Raw genomic sequence first — 21,074 nt, 5'->3', positions numbered from 1 at the left:
GGGATGGAAAGAAGCAGTAAGACGTCCTCTTATTCCCGCCTGTTTTCTCCTACAGGCTCCAGGACCCCCCTGGCAGGGCCTTGATGCACAGAAATGGCACATTTCTAAAGCCGTGCCCTCCCCCAGACTGAGTTCCTCAGGGCAGGGAGAATGTCTGAATAAACACTATATATATAGTGTTGCTTATATATATATAAAATATACATATTAAAAATATATTTTTAGGAATTAGTATAATACCAGGCACAGAGTAGATGCCTGAAAATATCGTATGAATGAATCTTACTGGGTTCTCCCAAGTGTCCCAAGAGTCAGGGCAAGAAAGGTGTAGTTTTCCTATTTCAATGATGAAGAAACTGAGGTACACAAAACTTGGAAAACTTGCCCAAATTCCTGGAGTAACTGGTGGCCGAGGTGAGGCCAGAGGTGAGGCCTGCTTCATGGGCCCGGGCCTATTTCTTTGACTGGCTATTGCCAGATTCAGGAACCTGGGGTTTTTCAGGCTAGCAGGAGTGTCAAGGTCTCAGTGGCCTGAAGGTCAGGCCCAAGGTCCCAGCCCTTACCTTTTTGGCATCTTTGTGCATGTATTTGGCTGTCTGCTTCGCCAGCTCTGTTTTGCCTAGTAAGAAAAAAAGGGAGAGGAATTGGGTTAGGAGCAGGTAACTACCTCCTGGAATGAAAGAATATTAGAAATGCATGGACAGTGAAAATAAAGTTTTATGGACAGAAAATGCTGAGTCTTGGACAGGGTCAGTGACTCTCCCAAACTCACTAAGGGAATTAAGGGGACCAGTTTGAATTGTATCTAGATTATTTTGTGGACGGGGATTGAGGCTTTTCTCTATAGCAGCATCCTGAGAGTGCGAGGTTGGCTCAACATCTAGAGCCGACATGTCCTCTGAAGCTCAGTACAAACCCTGCCTCTCTAGCAGCACCCTGACCCCGTGGCTCACCATGCCACGTGCCCCTAGATACCTGTGATCTTGCCATCCAGCCAGGCCTGGAGCCACAGACCAATTACAGGTAGAGAGGGTACCTCTTCTAGGCTTCACGGACTTTTTTTCTAGTTTAAAGAGGGAATGCCAAAACCAAAGTGGTGGCTCTGAAGCCCAAAGTGGTCACTGGTATGAAGCCTTTGGAAGTCACTATCTAGTACAGGAAGTCAAGTTCTACAGTATCATGGCGAGGTGGTGGTAACTTTTTTGGATCCTATACCCGAGGGAGAGCTAGACCCATAAAAGTGCTGAAGGGGGAAGAGGAGGTAACAGAACGCAGGAAACTCCCCATCCAGACAATGGCAGGAGGTGGTGGAACTGAGGGAGCTTGAGTGGTTGAGAGTGTCTCAGTCCAACTGGCTAGAAAGATACCCAGCCCGTTTGACTGTAACTAGTCTTGCTACGCACCCACTGATTTGCCATCAGGGACTTTCTTTGGCTTCCTAGCAGGTTATGTCTCAGGTTGTACTGAGTAAGGCTGCTGTGCAGGGCAGTGGAACTGATTTAATTGTATGCAAAGGGCAGCCTCGGAGCATGCAGAGTGGCTGGAGCAAGGCTACTAGGCCCCGAAGGCTTATCCTCCAGGTGAATTAGGCCCTGCACCCCAGCTTCCAGAGGGAGGGGCATCCTTCCAGCTATTCATAATGTGACAGATGATCCTTTTGCTGCTCCATAATTTGGAGGCCGCTGTACTAGGAGCTGGAGTTGACTGGAGGTGGGGAGCCTGACCACGGCCCACAGCAGCTGGAACGCCCCAGCTCTTCTTCCCCACTGACTGATCCGCTCCCCTTACCTATTCCAGATGATCCTAAGAAGAGGAAGACCAGAGGGTGTTCTTCATCATACCAGCCATTCTCTTTCCTCCGGATTGCTACAGCCAACACACAAGACAGGGATGGGGAGGGAGGCAGATAAATCAATGACACAAAAGGCAGGATAATTATCACTAAGTATACAATATGTTTTACTGCTCTGCGCCCACTCAAAGTCCTCACTACCATTAGTGCTGCCTAATCTGATTAGCTGGCAAGGCCCCTAGAGATACCTAATCAGGTTAGCATGGATTTGGAAAGCTGCCCAGAGCAGATTTCGGATAAAGTTTTCCAGGATGAGCACTCAGCGTTGCCAGGGAAACTGAAAGGCGGGTGGATGGTGAATGGAGGTGAAGGCGGTGGGGGGTTGGTGAAGGAGAATTGGAGAGGAACTTTAACTCTCAGCTGGTTACCCATCTACTTGCCACCGGTTGGGGACTCGGCCTGTCTCCTATGCCAATGGGAGAGGCAGAGGCCCAGTAGGTCCCTGGGGATATGGAGTGTGAGCTCTAGCCTCTTCCTATTTGGGGAAACCAAGGTCTGGTCTGGAAATAGAGTCAAACATCCTTTCCAGAAGCCAGTCAAAGGTAGCGTGGAGCTCAGGGCATGGAAGAGTGGGCCATTTGGTTAGCACCTCCATTTACCATGGCTTCTGGGTGTGTGGGGGGGTGGGATAGATCTGTACCGAGTCCCCTAGGGGCACAGCTCTGCTGGAATGAGAGCTGACCTCTCCTCTTCAGGAGGAGGTATATAATCAAGGGCTGTGCACAAATGTAAGGAAATTACATGCCCAAGTACACAATGGGAGAATCAGTCTCAGAAGCATCACTCAAGTATAAAAGCAGGAGACAGAATGAGGCAGAACCATCAGAAAATGAACCATTTACTGCATGCTATCTACTGGGCACAGCTGGAAAAATCACCAACATTTTATTACTCAAGACCTACACAAACACTCCAAGAAGAAATTCTTGGCTTCATTATTCTGAACAGGAAACTGAGGCAAGAGATAAAGAGACTTGTCTAAGTCACAAAGCTAGATGACTGGCTGACTGGTAGAGACAGTAGAATTGCTTCTCTCTCCAAACTGGTCTTTTGTGTCACATACGGCTGCTTAAAAAAGTGAGTATTGCTTTGGGTCGTGTTAATGGTTACAGAAGCGGGCGGGGGACAGAGTGCTGTACAATGTCAAGGTTAGTTTGCAGATGAAACAGCATGTATGATCTGGTTAGCATCTTACCAGGGAAAGATTAGTAAAGGGATATACGTCAGAGGACAAGACCTGGGAAGCAAGTCAACTGAGAAAGAGTTGATGGTCTTAGGGATGTGTCTGCAGTCTTGAAGTGTAAAGTTCCTAAATACTATGCTGTGTGATATGATCCATGTGGTTGGGTGGCTGGGTAGCTCAGTTGGTTGGAGCGTTGTCCCAATGTGCCAGGGTTGTGGGTTTGATCCCTGTTCAAAGCACACACAAGAATCAACCCATGAATGCACGAATAAGTGAAACAACAAATTGATGTTTTTTTATCTTTTAAAAATCAGTAATAAAATACAAATTAAATAAATATTTTTTTTCTTTTTTAAAAAAGAAGAAGCTACAGAAGCCAAGGAACGCTTTGTTGGAGGAAACAGGACTGATGCATCATGGAGTCTGGGTGGCATCTGGAGAGGCAAAGGTGGCCCGAGGACAGATTTGGAAGGACAGGAATGACCACGAGCAGTGGTGGGTGGGATCAGATTACAAAGCTCTCTAATTCTAGGAGTTTAGGTCCATGCTGTGATCTTTCTCATCTTAATCTCTGATGCTGCTAATTTAAGTACTTTCTAGCTCTGGCCTCAGCAGAAACAGATGGAAACTGTGCAACCTCACGGACATCAGACTAGCCACTCTGCCTGCCTGGGAGACGCTCCCTGAAATCCCAGGAGGGGTCGTATGTAGAGCTCCTTGCCCCTAGTTAGGGAGTAGTTACATTTATACAGTCCTAAAATTACATTCAGCCCTTTGAGGGCAACTGTGAGGCTGATGTGGCCCCGGTGAACACGAGTTTGACACCCCTGGCAGACTTTTGCAAACACAATGTATGGATGTCTGATGGGCCGTGGTGAGAGGGATCATCCAGAAGTCAAATTCTTCCAGAAGTTGGCTGAATTGAGAATCTATGTTGAAAGAAGCATAAACTGGGCTCAGGCTTTATGCGGCATCTGGAAAGGGAGAACCGCTCAGGTATCATTCAGATAAGGGGCCTGAGTACGGGGTGGGGGACAGGGCTCCCCAGGTGTCAAGTACCTGAGGTGCTGATCTGGACTTCTCTTACAAGGGAAGCTACCCAGCCCTCTGAGAGCTGCACACTGCTGGGTGATGCAGTTCAAACACACCATGGAGAAGGTAGAATTGGATTATGCCCGGGGCCATCTTTTTCTCCTTATTTTCTAATAATGCACCTGGGAGAAAGCTCTTTATAATGCCAGGCAGACTCCACTGCACAGCTGTCCCTGGTCAATTCTGCCAGACCCAGGGCATGAGTCTGGGGTGGGTTTGATCTCGGCCCCCCTGTGAAACAGGCGAAATGCCAACCATTAAACAATTACAACTCTGGATATTTCTAATAATATCTGAAGAGAAAAACGGCCAAGCAGATGGTGCCCGACAGAATGAAAAATGGAAGCAGCTAGGAAGGACTGGGGAAGGTGGGCGCCAGGGGGTGCGGTTGGCAGGGTGGCTGAGGACCAAGGCTGGGGACCTGGAGGGTCCTGTCAGGCCGGGGCAGGGTCTTGGACAGACAGAGACCTAAATAGGCCCACATGGGCCGTGACCACAGGTACTGGTGCTCTCGCTGTGAACCAGCAAAGGCAGCATCTTACTCTGCTAACACTTCACGACCTCTAAAGAACGTCTGTAGACAGAACTTCATTCGCACCTCCTTAGGAACCTACAAGGCAGGCAGAGCAGGGAAACTGATTCCTGCCCTATAGGTGAGGCAGTGTGTACAAACAAGTTAGATAACCTGCTCAAGGTTACACAGGTAAAGAAATAAAGACCCTGGGCTTTATCCCGCAGCTATGGCTGGCTTTCGAGGAGTTGAGGGAAAGGCGTCTGCCTGTCCCAGCCCCTTCTCATACCCTTGCCTCACCTTGAAAGCTGTCTGGCTGAAGCAACCGTTCAACACAGGGTCTCAGGAGCCCCTGTTCCCTGAACTGTGCTCTTGGGCTCGAGATGATGCCAGTGTCTCCTGTATTGGTTGGTCTCATCCCTGTAAGCTCCAAGAAGGCTTGGCTGTCTCTCCACATGAGGGGCCAGGCCAGTGCCTCCTTGCTGGGTCCTCCCCTTACCAAAGCACCTGGCCATGTCTATCACTAATGGACTACCCCAACACTTGCCTACCATAACTATTTTTTAAAAAGATTTTCATTTGTATTTAGAGAGAGGGGAAAGGAGGGAAGAAAGAGAGGGAGAAAAACATTGGTGTGTGAGAGAAACACGCTCCCTAACTGGGGTCCAGGCCAGCAACTCAGGCATATGCCCTGACTGGGAATTGAGCTGGGGACCTTTCGCTTTGTGGAACAATACTCAACCAACCGAGACACACTGGTCAGGACCCGAGAAAACCCTGTTTAATGAACCCACCATCCCATGCCTGACCCATTACTCCCAGGGCCTATTTGCTCTGGTCTGTATTCATCTGTGGGGTGGCAGGGTGGAGAGGGCAGGAGTTACAGGGTCTAGTTTGGAACCTTGACCCTGCCACTCACTAACTGATTGACTTTTATTCCTTTAGAGCCTCGGTTTCTTCACCTAGAAAGTGGTAATACAATACATGCTGAGTCAGCCCCACACGAGATTAAATGAGTTAATGTTCACGAAAGCATTCTGTAAGTTGCAGGAAGTGAAATAATAATAAGAGTAAAAATAATGGTAGTCAGAGCAGCAGCAGTGGATATAGCCACCAGCTCTGGTACTTTACAGATGTCTCTGTCCTCCTTAATTAATCCTGAGAGGTAGGTATCACCTCCATTTCACAGACAAGGAGAATGAGGCTCACAGAGGGGCAGAAGGAGGGGTTCATCCTCCTGGCCCTTTGTGTCCAGGGGAGGGTGTGCTCCAGTCTCACTGTGCGTCCTGTGGGGCAGGTGCCAGGAGTTCTATTTTCAGAGGGGCCTCTGGGAATAGCCTAACTGGTATAATGCTCGCTGACTAAATGAATTATTTTTCAGTCTTTCTGGAATCATGAGAGGGAAAGAACATACTTAACTCCCATTTTATAGAGAAAAGTAAGGCCTGAACCTAAGAGTCTTTTTATGGCTCCCAATGGTTACAACTGCCCTTGGGTGAAAAGGTTTCTCTTCTCTTCTTAACCCTTCTCCAGGAAGTGTATCTATTTGTTCAGCAAATAAGCTCTGTGCTGGGTGCTGGGGCACCTACAAGAAAACCCTAAAAGAAGGTATCTTTTCGATGAACGTGGCCATGAAAACCAGGGGCTGCAAATGGGACGGAGCACTGGGACAAACGTGCGAAGAGCCATTGGTGCCTGACTGATGCTTGTGCCTGAATAACGAGGGGGAGAGAGCTGGACTGTCTTCCAGAGGGGAAGGCCCAGCGTGCGCGAAACCAAAAGGAGGGGACAGAGCTGCTTCCTCCTGCCATTCCAGCCTTTGCGTCCGTCAGCTCAAGGTTCTGGGGCAGTCTGACTCTTCCTTCCTGACATGTTCTAGTGATCTAGTGTGGGACGTTTTTTTAACCTGACTTGGTGTTCTGTGCTTGTGGTATCTCCTAGGGGAGCCAGTTCTTCAGGGGACTTTCCTGGTTGAGTCACCTGAATGTCCATTAGCAATTTCCTGTCTACAGCTTGTGGGTTCCAGGAGCGCAGTATGTGCCCCTGAAGTCCCTGCTGACTGAGTGGACATGGGAGCCTCGAGAGTGGAGGACGGTGAGAGAACAGTCAGTCTTTAAGGACTTATCCTTCTGAAGGCAGACTGTTGCTATGTACTGGAGTCAATGTATTAAAAATGCAAAGGACAGCTTTTGCTGAGCCCACCAACTGCGTGTGTGCTCATGTGTGCGCACACTGCGGGTAGGTGCTGCCAGAGGGAAGAGTGACTCTTCCAGAAAGTGGCTGAGATGAGAATCTATGTTGAGGAGAAGCAGAGTATCAAATGGACTAAGACTTCCTTCACTGGAGTTCAACAATGTTTTACACACCTGTGTGCCCAATCCTGGGGAAACAGCTGAATGAGAGGTAGCTGCTGACCTTTGGAGGGAGAGAGACATACAAATTCATGCCCTGTGGTAAGTGCAGAGACAAACGGTGTCCACAGGAAGCTCTCGGTCTCGAGTGTCTCAGCAGGCCAGTGGGAGGGTGGGGCCATCCGGATAAGGAGAACAGCAGGGGCGCAGGAGAGACGTCTGAAGTGGCGAGGTGTGCACGTGGGACTATAAGCACCTTTCTAAATTAATCACTGCCACTCCACCACTCAGAAATGACTGGGAAACAGGACTCCAAGGGAGGGTGCAGGAAGATACAGGGCCTGGGAAGATCAGAGTTTCAGATTAGTCAAAGAGGGAGATGAAGCATGAGGTAGAAATGTGTGCCCACCGTGTGCCACATGGTTGATGCTGAGGGTCTAAGTTCAGGCCCAACCGCAGCAAGGGAGAGTGGTCAAGGTGGCAGAGCTTCCCTGAGGAAGTTCAAGGGCTTCAAAGTCAACTGGGATCAGGTGCAACAGGTGTTAGGGACAAGCCCCCAGTCAGAGGGAGCCACAGGGAAGTTTCCAGGTGTTTAACTGACCTGCCCTGAGGAGGCTGCTCAGACCAAGTCTGGGGACTATCCTGTACATCCAAGGTCAAGTAGTATGGGTGTTATAATGAACTATTTTTGCTACAGTCACATTCCCAGTATGTTTGTGGACTACTAGACAGCAGGCTTTCAGCTTCTCTTTTCCCAGAGCACATCACAGAGATAGACAAGGGACCATATCTAATTAATTCAACAAACTGCACTAAGCATCTACTTTGAGCAGAGTGCTGTGCCAGGAATCAGGAAAACAGAAACATTTCAGTCACAGTCTCTGCCTTCAGAAGTCCACAGGCTATTACTGTTCCTGGTCTGAGTAAGGCTAAGTAAAAGCCAGCCAGAGTGTGGGAGACAGGCAGGGCTGGGGTGGGGAACGGGCCAGAAGAGACGGAATTCCACACAGAGGGCAACATCAACAAATGCAGGCAGGAGACCAACACAGCACGTGCAGGGAAGCAGAAGCAGCCGGCGTGGCTGGTGGCACCTCTGGTGGGCACGGTTGGGCTGGGCCTTGTCTAACGGGCTACGGCAGCAACAGCTACTCAAGGATTTTAAACAGGCGGGTTTTTACAATGCACGCTCCGGCTGGGAGAAGTGATCATACGGGAAGGAAAGGAGGTAGAGAGACCAGCGAGGTAGAGACTGTGTGCTTCAAAGGGCCCGAGGTGGAGCAGTGGTATTAAGATCAGAGAGAGGCCAGGTTTGAGACACATTTAAGAGGTAGAAGGATAGAAATGGATACTTAACGGGCTTTAAGGGATGAGGGGGGAGGGAGGGGACAAAAAAAATCCAAGTTTCTGTTTAAGAGTCCAGGAACGGTGGTACTTTCACAGAGACAGGAACACAGGAGATGGACGGGTTGGAGATGGGGGCGGAGTCTAGTGGGAAAGTGTTGGATAGACAGCTGGTTGCCTTTCTGAGGAGGATGGTGGGAAACAGAAGCTCTGAACTCCCAGGGGGTCTGCCCCATGGGATAGGCATCCACCTTCACCCCATGACCAAGAACAGCTCTGGATTCTGGAAGGAAAGCCTTGCTTTCAACGCTAAGGCTCTGCCTTATGGTATGTAGGTTGGTCCTGCTTTGGCTCCAGTGACCCTAGAAGACCAGAGAGGACATAGGGGCCCAGGGTGAGGGGTTGGTGCGTTATCTCCTCCATTTGTAAGGTGGTAACTGCGCACCAGGCTTGCTAGAAGCCCTGCAGCTGGGGATCAAACTGATAAATTCACTGTATTACTTTGCACCAATCAATATCCCAGCACTTACCAGGGTTTGATGTGACCGAAATTGGTTTCAGCCAATTTGAGAGGGTAATAAATGGCCATTTATCAAATCAATTCATTCTGCGGCACTTCTCTGGCTGCCCATCATCATGGCACCCCTGGGGTGGCAAGGGCCACCCAACCAGTTCCTAGCACACATCTGACACTAGTCTAGGGAACCCAGGGAGGCCGCTGACCCAGAGAGTGTCTCAGGCTTCACCTGGATGGGCGGCTGAATATTATCTGACCATTATCAGTGTGATGCCTAGCCGTGGGGCTTCTAGCAGGTGGGCACATAGGTACTGCCTTGCAAATGGAGGTGCTAACTTACCAACCCCACATATGGCCCAGGCTCCAATAGCCTCCGTCTCTTCTGGGGTCACTGGAGCCACAGCAGGGTCAACCTACACACCACAGGACAAGGAGTAGAGCCACCCTGACCCAAGTCACAGTCTGGGTGACAGATTGGAGCTTTGGACAGAAGCACTCAGGGTAGGCATTCTGACAGCCCTTCAGAGATGGGGAGGTGAATCATCTACTCCTGCTTGGGTCCACAACAAGGGGATACGGATGGGTGGGGCAGCGGAGAACTGTAGGACTAGGGAGAGAGGCCAGCCTAGGGCTAGGACTGAGGATAGGTCCTGGCTTGAAGGAAACAGCTGTGGGTCTGACCGAAAGAGCACAGTGGCCAACCCTAGACGGTAAACATCTTAAGGACAGAGACTAGGTTTTATTCAGGGCTGACTGGCACACACTGGGAAGAGCACGTGCTCTGCAGTCAGGCAGTCTGGATCTGGCTCCCCAGTACACAGGGTTGGACCCTGATGCTCAGAGAAGCTAAGTGAACAGCCTGAATGGCACAGCTGGTAAGTCCCTGACCTGCTATTTAAGCCCAGGCTGGTCAAATTCTTTCCATCTCAGCGTCCCCCACTCCTCTAACTCCTACTTCTGGGAGCTACGTATCCTACAGGCTTGAGAAGCTGGTGAGAAGCAGGAGGTCAGAGAGCAGGCAGCCTGCTTGGAAAGGAGGGTGTAAGAAGCAGAGGGAAAACACTGTGATGGCAGAGGCAGTTCTGGCCCAAATGGACAGGAGATTCTAGCAGGATATGCTTTCTTAGGTCTCTGCCCAGGTAATCTATCTCTCCCACAGGCTACTCCTTCTCCCTCTAACCCGAGAGCTCTCAGGGTCTCCCCTCCCTCCACTTTACACACAACGCTGGCAAGTAAGTGGGAGGTTTCCACCTCCAACGGGTGGCTGAGGGTGGATGTCTATATCTAGACCTGAAAGGGCAGCCTGGTGTGGTTTGTCGGTTTGGGCCCGAGCAGTCGGGCCTTATACATCAACAAAACCTTTCCCTGGCTCCGGTGTGTGCTAGGAGGCAGCTGGCTGACCTCTTGCTGGTGGGACAGCTCTGGTCATTGGGCTACTTTTATCTGTTGATGGGGTCAAGCCCTTGATGAGGGGCTCACAGCTGTCACACGAGTCCCGCTGGTGTGTGTGAGGATGATGAAGATCAGGCTGGGCTCTGTGTATCACAGGGACAATCAACTTTATTTTCCAATTACTCCTCTAATTGGTTTCCTAGGGCTGAAAATGCCACCCCAGAATATCCCAGAGGGGCACCGCAATTTCAGCCTGCTGCCTCCTTCATCCATGAGCAGAACCTGGTGTTATCCTTGGTGGTCGCTGAACTGCCTGTGGTGCAACCAAACATTTGGAGAGGAGAGGTAAGCTGCATGTGAGGGGGACTGACAGAGACAAGACGGAGGTTTTTAGACTTCAGCTGAGCAGCCACGTTGCCTGCAGGGCCTGTTAAAACATGGGTTGCTGGGCTCCACCCCCAGTTCCCGATTCCACAGGTCTGGGGTGCGGCCTGAGCTCTGCATGTCTAATGTGGTCCCAGAGAACGGTTGATGAGACTGGTCCACGGACCACGCTTTGAGAACCACTGCCTTGGGGGACGTCCTGGTCTCCAAACCAGGCGTGGGTCCCTCCGCTCCTGCAGTGTCACCCTGAGGGAGTCACGTACCTGGGTCAGTGGGGTTGGCATGGGTCGGAGGGGCATTAGGTTACTGGTTATACCAGTGGGTAGAATGGCTCCTGGGGGTCAAAGTATGGGACATAAGAGCTTCTGGGGTGGAGAAGATGGCCCTCAAAACTTGTTCAGGATGTTTATCTAAAACTGAGTCAGGAGCAGAAGATGGGAGCTCTAGTTCTGGCTCGGCTGCTATAGTACTTGTTATGAACAAGCTCCTGTTTCTTTCTGGGTCTCAGTTCCCTACCTGAAAAGTGGGGACATGGAAAACAGTGGACCAGCTAAAGGCCCGAGTTAAACTGTAAACACAGGAAAAGCAGCCTTCAGCACCTTTAAGTGCTCTGGGTCTCAGCTTCCTCACATAGCAAACTCACAGGGCTGCTACAAAGATTAAATGATAGAACCTATGCAAAGAGCTTTTCCTAACGCCTAACAGAAAGCACTCCACAGAGTAACACTATTAGCCACCTCCCCAGCATGGTGACAGCAGGACGCAGTTTGTTGCAGCAGACCGTGGGCTCCCCTGCCCTTTTCAGTGCTGGCTAGACTCTCACATACTCACCTGCACCCACTGTGGCGATAGCATTCTCCTGGCCAATGATGTGCTCCTTTAGCCGCTGCTCCAGTGGAAATCGGCGCCGCTCCTCAGCCTCGCGCTTCCGCTGCTTCTCCAGATACTGTGGGGAGAGAGTGAAGGTGGCTCAGGGAGGCTCGGCCCAACGGGATCCTAGTTCCCTTCTGTCCCCCATCTCAAAACAGAGACCCGGCTCTCCAGGGCCAGGATGCACAGCTCCGCCTCGTGATTGCTGCAGGCCCAGTCCTTCCTCTGTCCTTTTCTCACGCCATCTCCTTACCTCAGATGGCCACTGTCCAGGGATCCTGGCTCATCCTGTTAGTAAAGTACGTACTACTGTTAAATTAACCCTTGACTCTAAAGTGTGACAGAAGACCTGAGTTTGAATCCCTGTTACATCACTTACAAAATGTACTTATCACTTGGAGCAAGTTACTTCACCTCAGTTTTACCTATTAATCAGGGATTAAATATGATGATCTATATAATGTGCCCAGGATTGTAGCTGGCATGAAGAAAGTGCTTGACAAATATAGGTTCCTTTCCCTTTCCACTTACCCTCTTGAAAACCTTCTTGGCTTTCAACCAGAGCTATGAACACCCTCCACTTCAATGATACTGCATTTCAATTAAGCACGATTATTCAGCAATTGCCATGTGCTGAGCCCTGTGCACACCGTGGTGGAAAGGTGGGGCGGGGAGAAGGAAGAGAACTGTGCTCTGCCTCCTGGGAGGTGCCAGTGATGCTGAGTGCCTGGCGTGTGCGGGCCCTGCGTGTGGTCTGCTTTGCAAAGGCAGAAGCCCCTGATCTTGGTCGCATTATGAGGAGGGAGAGAGCCAGGCCTGCCACCAGGGAGGTCAAAGTCAGGCGGAGGAAGCGAGGCAGGGTCTGTGCACAAATATTTTTCAGGCAGAACTGACCATTTTCCTCATAGGTCCAAAGCACGCATGCCTGTTTCTAGCCCTATGCCTGTCACCACCTCCCCACCCCCCCAAAACCCTGAACTACTTGAAAACAGTTTTGGTGCATGGTTATGAATGTGTGCTGTACTCTAAATCAATGACGAGCTCCTTGAGAGCAGGCACTGTTTTTCCCTCGCTGCTATTTCTAGCACAAGTCTTGGCACAGCAGAGGCATCGGTGAAAATGTCTGCAAAAATGAACGTGACGACAGACAGAAACAGGAATTAACAGCTAGACTGGGCGGTGCAGGAGTCCAGAGGAGGAAAGGGCACAAAACGTGTGGGACGTGTTGGGGCTGCTTTCTGGGAGACAGGAGGCTTCAAGAAGCTGGAGCACTGGGCCAGGTGGAAGCTGCGGGACTATTTGTAGACCAGGCAGGGAGGGGTGAACACATGGGCCCCCTGAGAAAGCCCTTAACAGAAGCCAGGGAGAGGGGCAGAGAGCAGGTGTTGGGGTAGAGAATTCAGGGGGCTCCTTTCCTCTCAGACCCCTAAAGTATTAGCAGATTTCCAGAGAGCAAGCTGCCAAGGTAAGGCCCTGTCACAAAAGTTGTGGCTGCAGATTGCTCTTGTGGGCGAGTGGATGAAAAATACCTACTGGTTGGGCAGTGTTTTCCTGTTACAGTAGTGACCTTGACAGAAGTTAAAAAAAATAAATAGCAAACAATCCAATTTTGGTTGTTGCTATCAGTCTGTAACTGAAAGCTCCCATCAGTCCTGGGGTTTCATATGGAGCAATAATTCGGCGCCAATCCCAGCGGAGCGACGCTTGCCGGCTGGAATCCAGAGTGTCACTGTGCAGCTCCCTCAGGCGCCACATACATCACCTGGCTCTGACGACTCCAGTCATATATCTGCCTCCTCCTCCTCCCTGCCCACCCAGCCTCTCAGCACTCGGGTCCACTCGGCTGGAGGGCTGATGGTGAGATGCACACGGACTGGCTGGTACAGCCCTGGCCAGCGTGCAGTCAGGTGGACCACAGAGGAGCTCAAAGTGATGGAGGCCGGCCTCCAACAGTTTGTTGGGCCTCTTTCCTCACTTCCCCTCAGTGATAGGTATTCCCGCCTCTAGGCTTTTTGCTCACACTGCTCCCTCACCACAAAAGTTGCTTCCACTCCCACCCATTCCTAGTGCCTTGGTGATCTCCACCTCAATACTACACTGTCTGAGAAGCCTGCCGTAAGGCTTTGAGCCTGTGCTGGGCCCTGTGGAGCACTTATTTGACTGCCTGTTTATCTCTCCTTACTAGTCCATAAAGTCTTTAGTGACAAAGGCTGTATGTGTTTTCACCTGTATAGCTCCAGCACCTAGCAGGGCCTGGCTCATGGAAGGAGTCAATACATGCTGCCAGCTGAAGGAGGTAACTGCTATTTGTAGACTTGGGGCTGTGCTCCAGGCACTGTACTCAGCATTTTGTACATAGCATCATATTTAATTCTCACAGTTGTCCCCATCTGAAGTTTGGCGCACTTCAGATGAAGTGTGGCGTGTGGCAAAAAGGCGTCTGAAGAAAGGCGTGTGGCAAAAAGAAGCTTTGCTCCAACAGACCTGAATTCAAACCTCCTCATCTACCTACTAGCTAGCTGACCCTGGGGAATTTAATTCACCTCCTTGAATTTCAGTTTCCTCATCTCTAACATGAGGATGGTTCTGGTACCTACCATGCAGGATTCTCGGGGGATGCTGGTGGGGATTAAATGAGATAATGCATACAAAGCGCTCGGCAGAGTCTCTGGTGCACGGTGAATATGTATGTAGAAGTGGTACGTGAGACTCAAGTGCAGAGCACAGTACCTGGCCCTTGGGAGGCCTCTACACTAATTCAATCTGCATGAAGCTCTGTACATAAAAGGAAGAGGTGCTCTAGCTCAAGCAGAAGCCAGAAGCCAAGTCCACTCGGATGCCCCCACTCCCCCAGAAGTGGCCCCTGACTCCTTCCCCTAGGAACCCAGCAGGGTGCAGTCCCAACACCAACTGGGCTCTACTGTTTGTCCTTACATGGTAGGAAATTCTGCCTCTAGGTACTTTGCACCCACTGTTCTGAGGGGCCTCGCAGAACAGAACGTATCTTTCCTTTGCTGCAGGCCAAGCCTAACATGACTTTCCTTGCTCTTTGCTGATTTGGGTACAATCACCATGGCCTCCTTTTTTTCTCCAGGGAAACATTTCTATGTCCTTTAACTGTTCTTCAGTCTCATGGTTTTAGGGTGTCTTATAATTCCTGCTATTTTCTTGGGCAAGGGGAAAAGGTCCTTGACTTCTATGGGGGTGAGGGTAGGGAAAGGTTACATCATGATCTGGCTGGTTTCTCAGGACTTTTCTAGATGGTCCCAGGAAAGACCTAACCTAGGCCTAAATCTGAGCATGTCCTGATTCTCTGTGGGCTTGGAGCTCTCAATATCTACCCAGAAAAACTTCTGAAAATGCATCAGAATTTTAGACAAAAATGTACAGGAGGCTGGAATTAAACCATGTAGAAGGCTACTGCTTCATGTTCTTTTCCTAATGCTTAGCAGACTTTGTAAAAAAAAAAAGGTGTTAATTACTTTTTAAGGCATGAACTATGAGCCTAGGCTTGTGAAAAGCTACCCAGTGGAAGAACCCAGGAAAGGAAAAGTACTTGGTCTGTATGTACTATTCTTGGGAAAGAAGAGAGAGGAGAATGGGAGAAGGCACTTGGGAAAGACTCCACAGATGTGGGCTACTGTTGTTCCTGGCTTTTTGAGGAGATGGGACGGAAGGCTACAGGGACTAAGGTCAAGGCCATGCTTTTACAGGGTTCCACTAGAGAAGATTACCAGGTAACCCAGCCTTACAGAAGCAGACGGTACTGGCCTGAGAGGCACGAGGAAGAAGCCACCCAGGACAGCAGGAGTGGGGGAGTGATCATCTTCTTAATAAAAGCCATATGCAATTAGCTTCTGAAGCCCTCACCTGGAGCCAGCAGCAACCAGCGCCCTACGCTACATCTTGGCTGGATAATCGCGGCCACTGGTTTCCATCACTCTTGATTTAATATGGCACCCCTCCTGGCTGTGAGTGCATTTACAGGAAAGTGCTGGGAGGCCAAGGCAAAGCCTCGGGCTCGCTTAGAGGTGGGTGGCTGGACTGAGTGTGTCTGCAGGGGAGGGTTACAGGGAGAAGGGGTATGTCAGCCACCATTACTGTTGGGTATTTCTCAGGGAGCAGGTCTGGAAATGAACCTGACAGTATGCTCACTGAGAGGGTAGCTGGGGCAGGGGTGGTAGGTGTAATGAGACTCTGAGTACGAATGGGATAGGTATGAGGAGGAAGAGAAGAGGCCAAGCTGCAGTTTGCCTTATGGGAGTTCAGGGCCACAGAGCCCACTGGCTGCTCACAGACAGGCTCAGATATGCCCCACCTTCCTGATTTCAACCCCAACTCACATCATAGACAGGGCTTCTACCATGCCCTAAAGCTGGGGATCACAGAGAGAGAGCTGGGAAGGGAGGCCAACAAAGGGGACCAGGGGGCAACAGATGAGATGGGGAGATGTGATGAAAAGAAACCTGAGTGGGGGGAATGATGACAAGAAGAGCCCAGGGGATGTAGAACAGATGGAAGAGGAGACCAGGTTATGAGAAAGGCACCCAAGAGACCTGAAAGTCTCCTGAGCCCGCTGGTGTGGCTCAGTTGGTCGGGCTGCATCCCACAAACTGAAAGGTCACCAATTTGATTCCTGGTCAGGACACATGCCTGGGTTGGGAGTTCAATCCCCGGTTGGGGGTGCATATGAGAGGGAACTGGCTGATGTTTCTCTCTCATATCGATGTTTCTCTCCTTCTCTTTTGCTCTCCTTTCCCCTCTCTTTAAAAAAGAAAGTCTCTTGAATGAGCTCATAAAGTACATGCTTCTGTAGAAGAAGGCTGGGCACAGGGTAGACATCGCCCAGTGACAACTAGGTCAGCATCCTGGATTCCACGTAAATCAGGTCATGTCACTCCTCTGCAAATAGCTGGGTTGATCCAGAGACAAGACTGCTGAGAGATGGCTAAGAGGGGCAAGCAGAGGCTGAAGTGAGAAAATGAGTGTTCTCACTCAGTGCATCTGATCAGAAGGCACCTGATGCTACTGCATCCTGTACCTGGTGACATTATCTTTGGTCACTTGGTCAAGGTGGTCTGGGCCAGGTTTCTCCACTATCATTTTTCCCTTTGTGATTAATAAGTATCTTGTGGGGTGAGACTCAGACTATGTGAATATCCTGTTATTCCTCAAATTTCCACTCACTGTTTTTAACATCCTTGGGTGTGTCTTGCTTGATTTGGGACCAGCTGTTCTAATGCTCACAACTTTATGAAGCTCAGAGTATCTCATCCCTCAATATACAAGAGATAAAGCAAATTAGAGCAAGGTTCTACTGGTAGCAAGTAACAGAGACAGACACTAATCCTTATAGTTTGGCTCCCGGGCCTGCACTTTCCACCCTGGAAATAAGACCTGCGCCCTGACTTCAGGGAGTTCAGAGTCTATTTAGGGAGACGGACTTAAAACACAAATTTCATATCTTCACTTTTAGCACAGGACTACCTAATGAATTTATTGAAAATAAACACCAGAGGATGTTCTTGCCACAAATGCATAATCTGAGTCGAATTATAAGGAAACATTAGAAAAACCCAAATTGAGGGACAGTCCACAAAATAACCAGTTTGTACGCATTAGGATGTCAAGGTAGTATTAAGACAATGCTCTGATTTTGAGGATTGTATTGAGGTTATATAAGAAAATGTTATTGTTTTGTGGGAAATTCATATAAGTATTGAGAGACAAAGGGGCATAATGGGTATAACTTACTTTCAAATGATTCAGAAAAAGTCTCTATATATGGAATTATGCATATGTAAGTGATAAAGCAAGTGTGATAAATGTTAATGACTGGTGATCTGGATGAAGGGTTTATAGGAATTCAGTTACTATTTGTTGAAATTATGTAAAAATAAAATTAAAATGAGTCAAAATAATTCTCACCCTTGGGACATGGGGAATGACAGGAAGGGGGGATGAAGTGGGTTTCCGAGAGTGTGTAATTGCCCCCTTCTTGGGCAGGTGTGTGTAGTTTGTGAAACTACCCTGAGAAGTACACCTATAATGTGTGCACCTTGTACAAATATATTTTCAACAAAGTTTTCAAGAAGTTAAAACAAAAGACAATGCAAAAAACTGTCCCCAGAAAGCACAGAGCGATGGGATGCCGGCCGGACAGTGTTTTCATCTCCCCCGGGCCAAGCACCGGGCTTGGCACTGGGATGTGCAGGAGGGGAGAGGCTGGGCAGGGAGGGGAGGGGCCTCTCCTTACCCTAAACCAGAAGGAGCTTAACCACCCTACCCTCCTGCAAGCCTCACCCCTTCATCCTGGAAAGCTTCCTTTAGCTCTTGTGGGAGCACCCAGGCTTGCAGCCTCGAACGGGGGCCCAGGGGAGTATTGCATCCCCAGCTACCCCTGAAGCAAATGAAAAAATATAGAGATAGGAAATGTGCTTGTGATTCTGTCACTGGGATATGCAAATAAAATATATATGATAGGTCTATCTGCCTAATATTCCTGCCAATTCATTCTCTGGGTGTGATTAAAATGAGCAATAAATTCCTCTTGAGTCTCGGTGGAGTGAGGATCTGGGAGTGGAGATGTGGGTTCGCATCAGCACGTCCCCCTCAGCTGAATATTCATCATGGAACAGCTCTCCATATTTTTGTTTTATCTGCCATCATGTGCACAGAGATATATTTCTACTTCTCCTTCGTCACTTAGTTAAGACAGGAAAATGGTCTAAGCTTTAAGTATTAAACTCTCCATCTAGGGAAACCCTTCAAAGTGAGACCACGGGCTACCTTCTCTACGAAGCCTGACCTGGTCACTCTGCCTGGAGGAGACCCAGGCTTTCTCGGAGCCCCACAAACTCCGCGTAGACCCCTCCCCTAAAGCACAAGCCAGTCTGTGGGCATCAAAGCTGGGAGCACCCGCCGCGGCGCCCCCCTCGCTCTTCTCCCAGATGGCCGCCCCAGGGGACAGGAGCTGCGCTTCATCCACCCCTGGACCTTCTTGGGGCCCCCGGGAGGCTCCTCCGCACAGAATGCCGAGAGAACTGAGTAAACCAAGAGTGAGGAGAAACTCATTTAGGTCAATTGAAGTGACAGAGATTTTAGACAAATAACACCTTTTAAAAGGCAGAATGAAATAAAAAATCAGGTTAATGAATAATTTTAAAATAGGAAAATCTCAAGAAACAACATTAAACGAAAAAAACAAAAAAGCAGATTCCAAGTAAGGACCTAGGATTGTAACTCAAAAACCTTGAGAGCCAAGTAGGAAACATAAACGTCTGACAGGCAAGCGCATACAAGAGGGAATGGGAAGGTCCGTGGCTGGAAAGCCCACGTTCTAACCTCTAAAGCATTATGTTCCCATTTTTAGAAATCCTGGGTTGGCAAAATAAAACATAGCTGCCAGTTTGAGATCCTTGGTATACAAGTATCCAGTAAGCTATTGACTGGGTTTTAAAAAGGCCACCTATGTAAATATATATAGGTATGAGACAGAAAAAGGTAAATACAATACCATAAGAGGAATTTCTGATTTATATCTCAATAGTCACTTATAATGACTCTATTTCTGTAAGTCACCTGACTTCTTTCAGCTCCAGTTTCCCATCTGTAAAATGGCAGCACTGCTTCATAGATTTGTTATAGGACTAGAAAAAATATATATTGGAGCACCTGGCATAGTGCCTGAATACACTAGATAAATGTTACCTACTATTATTGTAAATAATTAAAAATACTAATAGGAATTATGTCTAGGCATAAAGGCTAGTATGCTTTTAATTGAGATTCTGCTAGTTGACAGCTCTTCCAAGAAGCCTTCTTTGATCCCCCGGGCAGGATGAAAAGCCATCTCAGGGTATTCACAGTCCCAGGGCTTCCCTGGGACTGACGACTCAGTGATGACATAGTTCACCTGCCCGTCTCCTTGTCAGGCTGTGACCTGCTTCAATGCTTCACCAACTGTCTTCTTCCCACACAGCCCAGAGCCTCGCACACAGATGTCATTTATAAATATGTACTGAATTACTTAATTCTCTTATTTTACTTTCCTAATTTCCTGTGATAGGACAGATGACTTCTATGATTAAAATTTTCTGTAATGAGCACATATTTGACTATAGAGTGGTAGGTGAAGGTGGAAGAGGCTGAGCTGGGTGGCAGAGGATGCTGGACGGACAGAAGAGGAGTAAAGTAAGATCCGAGTGGTGCTAACCTACGTCTAGACAAAGAGCCAGGAGACGAGGTCTCCCCCTGCTCCCAGGCCTGAGTCATTAAGTTACAAACAGAGGGCCTGAATGCAGGAGCAGCTGCTGCTGACTTTCTGGTAGAGGGAGACAGAAACCAGGTCTACAGCAGTGCTCTTCCTCAGAAACTGCCTCACAATTTTGAAGATGTAGTTCTGCAGCTTGGAGGAGAATAGCAGAGCAGAAAGAATGGGTGACTCCATGGATGCTAAGCAAATGAAAGACAATGTTGCTGACATCGAGGGAGAGCTGGGGAGCAGTTCAGCTTGTAACTTCCTATGGGATGGCAGAGCGATCAGGTGCAGGTGCTCAGAGGGCAGCTGGACATTCCAGATATGGGAAATCCAGACCAGATGAAGGGATCAAGTGCAGAGAAGTGACAAAAGAGAAACAGTCTTCCAGTTGAGAAGCTACAGGAGCCCTGGGCTGTCTCTAAGTGGTTGTCTAGCCTCTACAGGCAGCCCCTTGCACTGCACGGCAGCCCCGTTAGGGAGCTCCTCCTTGCATCTGCCACCCTTAGGCTTGGCTCTGTCCTAGCTTCGCCACTGAATGAATCTCCCCCCTTCCCATGCACAGCCACTCCTGTGCCCACGTGCAGCCTCTCCTCTCTGGGCCAGATGACCCTATGCTTTCAGCCTTTTCTCAGGGCACAGTTCCTCCTGTCCCCTTACTACCCTCCTCTGCACAGATTCTAAGAGCTCAGTCTGCTTAGGAGGTAGTGTCTGCAATTGGCCTCTGTGGTCCAGAAGGGTCTGACTGGCACAGAGGAATGCAACTGCCATTTCCTAACTTGGGACAAAAGCCTTGTGGCCTTCAAGCCATTTTTTTGACAGCCAAATTTTGTTAAGGGTCCCTCGGGAGCCCTAACCCTCCCCCTGTGCTGGCACTAAAAGGCCTGTTTTTTTTTTGTTTTACATAACCAGACAAGAGTCAGTCCTAAGTCACATTACCTGACAGACCATTTATACTCTTGGCCAAGTGCAGTGCTGGCTTTCAGAAGACAGTAAGTAGGCCTGAAAAGGAGAGATGAGTGGGATGCAGTCCTGAGGTTATCTGAAATGTGCTTAGGGATTTCCTTAAGGCCCCTGGGAAAGCTGACCTGACTTCCAGGGCTGCTCCTAGGGGTGGGAAATCTGAACAAGAGGGAAGCATTTGCTTTGTGCAAGTTTTGCTCTTCACTGCTCCCAAGTGCCATTTGGAATGTACCGTAAAGCCAGTCCACCTTTCTAACTCCTCCCCTCCTCTGGACGGAACATTGCAAGATGGTTACTGAGGATCCCAAGGAGAGAAACTGTTGTTAACGCTGGTTCCCAGATAATTCCAGTTCTTCCCCTT

At 49.2% G+C, this 21,074-nt stretch overlaps 1 protein-coding gene across 1 annotated transcript in view; it reads right to left on the bottom strand.

Moving 5' to 3' along the window:
- The window catches only part of CLPB (ClpB family mitochondrial disaggregase), a 147,308-nt gene that overhangs the window by 15,264 nt on the left and 110,970 nt on the right, over window positions 1–21,074 (bottom strand). Inside the window, exons 7-9 of the mRNA XM_037068592.1 lie at window positions 11,455–11,569; window positions 1,789–1,866; window positions 564–619 (exon numbers count right to left, since the gene is read on the bottom strand). Of these exons, the coding sequence (XP_036924487.1) occupies window positions 564–619; window positions 1,789–1,866; window positions 11,455–11,569 (249 nt within the window). The remainder of the gene's footprint in view (window positions 1–563; window positions 620–1,788; window positions 1,867–11,454; window positions 11,570–21,074) is intronic.

Source organism: Sturnira hondurensis, unplaced genomic scaffold (genome assembly GCF_014824575.4).
Source record: "Sturnira hondurensis isolate 20B ecotype Veracruz unplaced genomic scaffold, ASM1482457v3 Scaffold0017746, whole genome shotgun sequence".
NCBI lineage: Eukaryota > Metazoa > Chordata > Mammalia > Chiroptera > Phyllostomidae > Sturnira > Sturnira hondurensis.
Note: the sequence above shows the minus strand (reverse complement) of the source record. Positions and strands in the feature narration are given on the sequence as shown.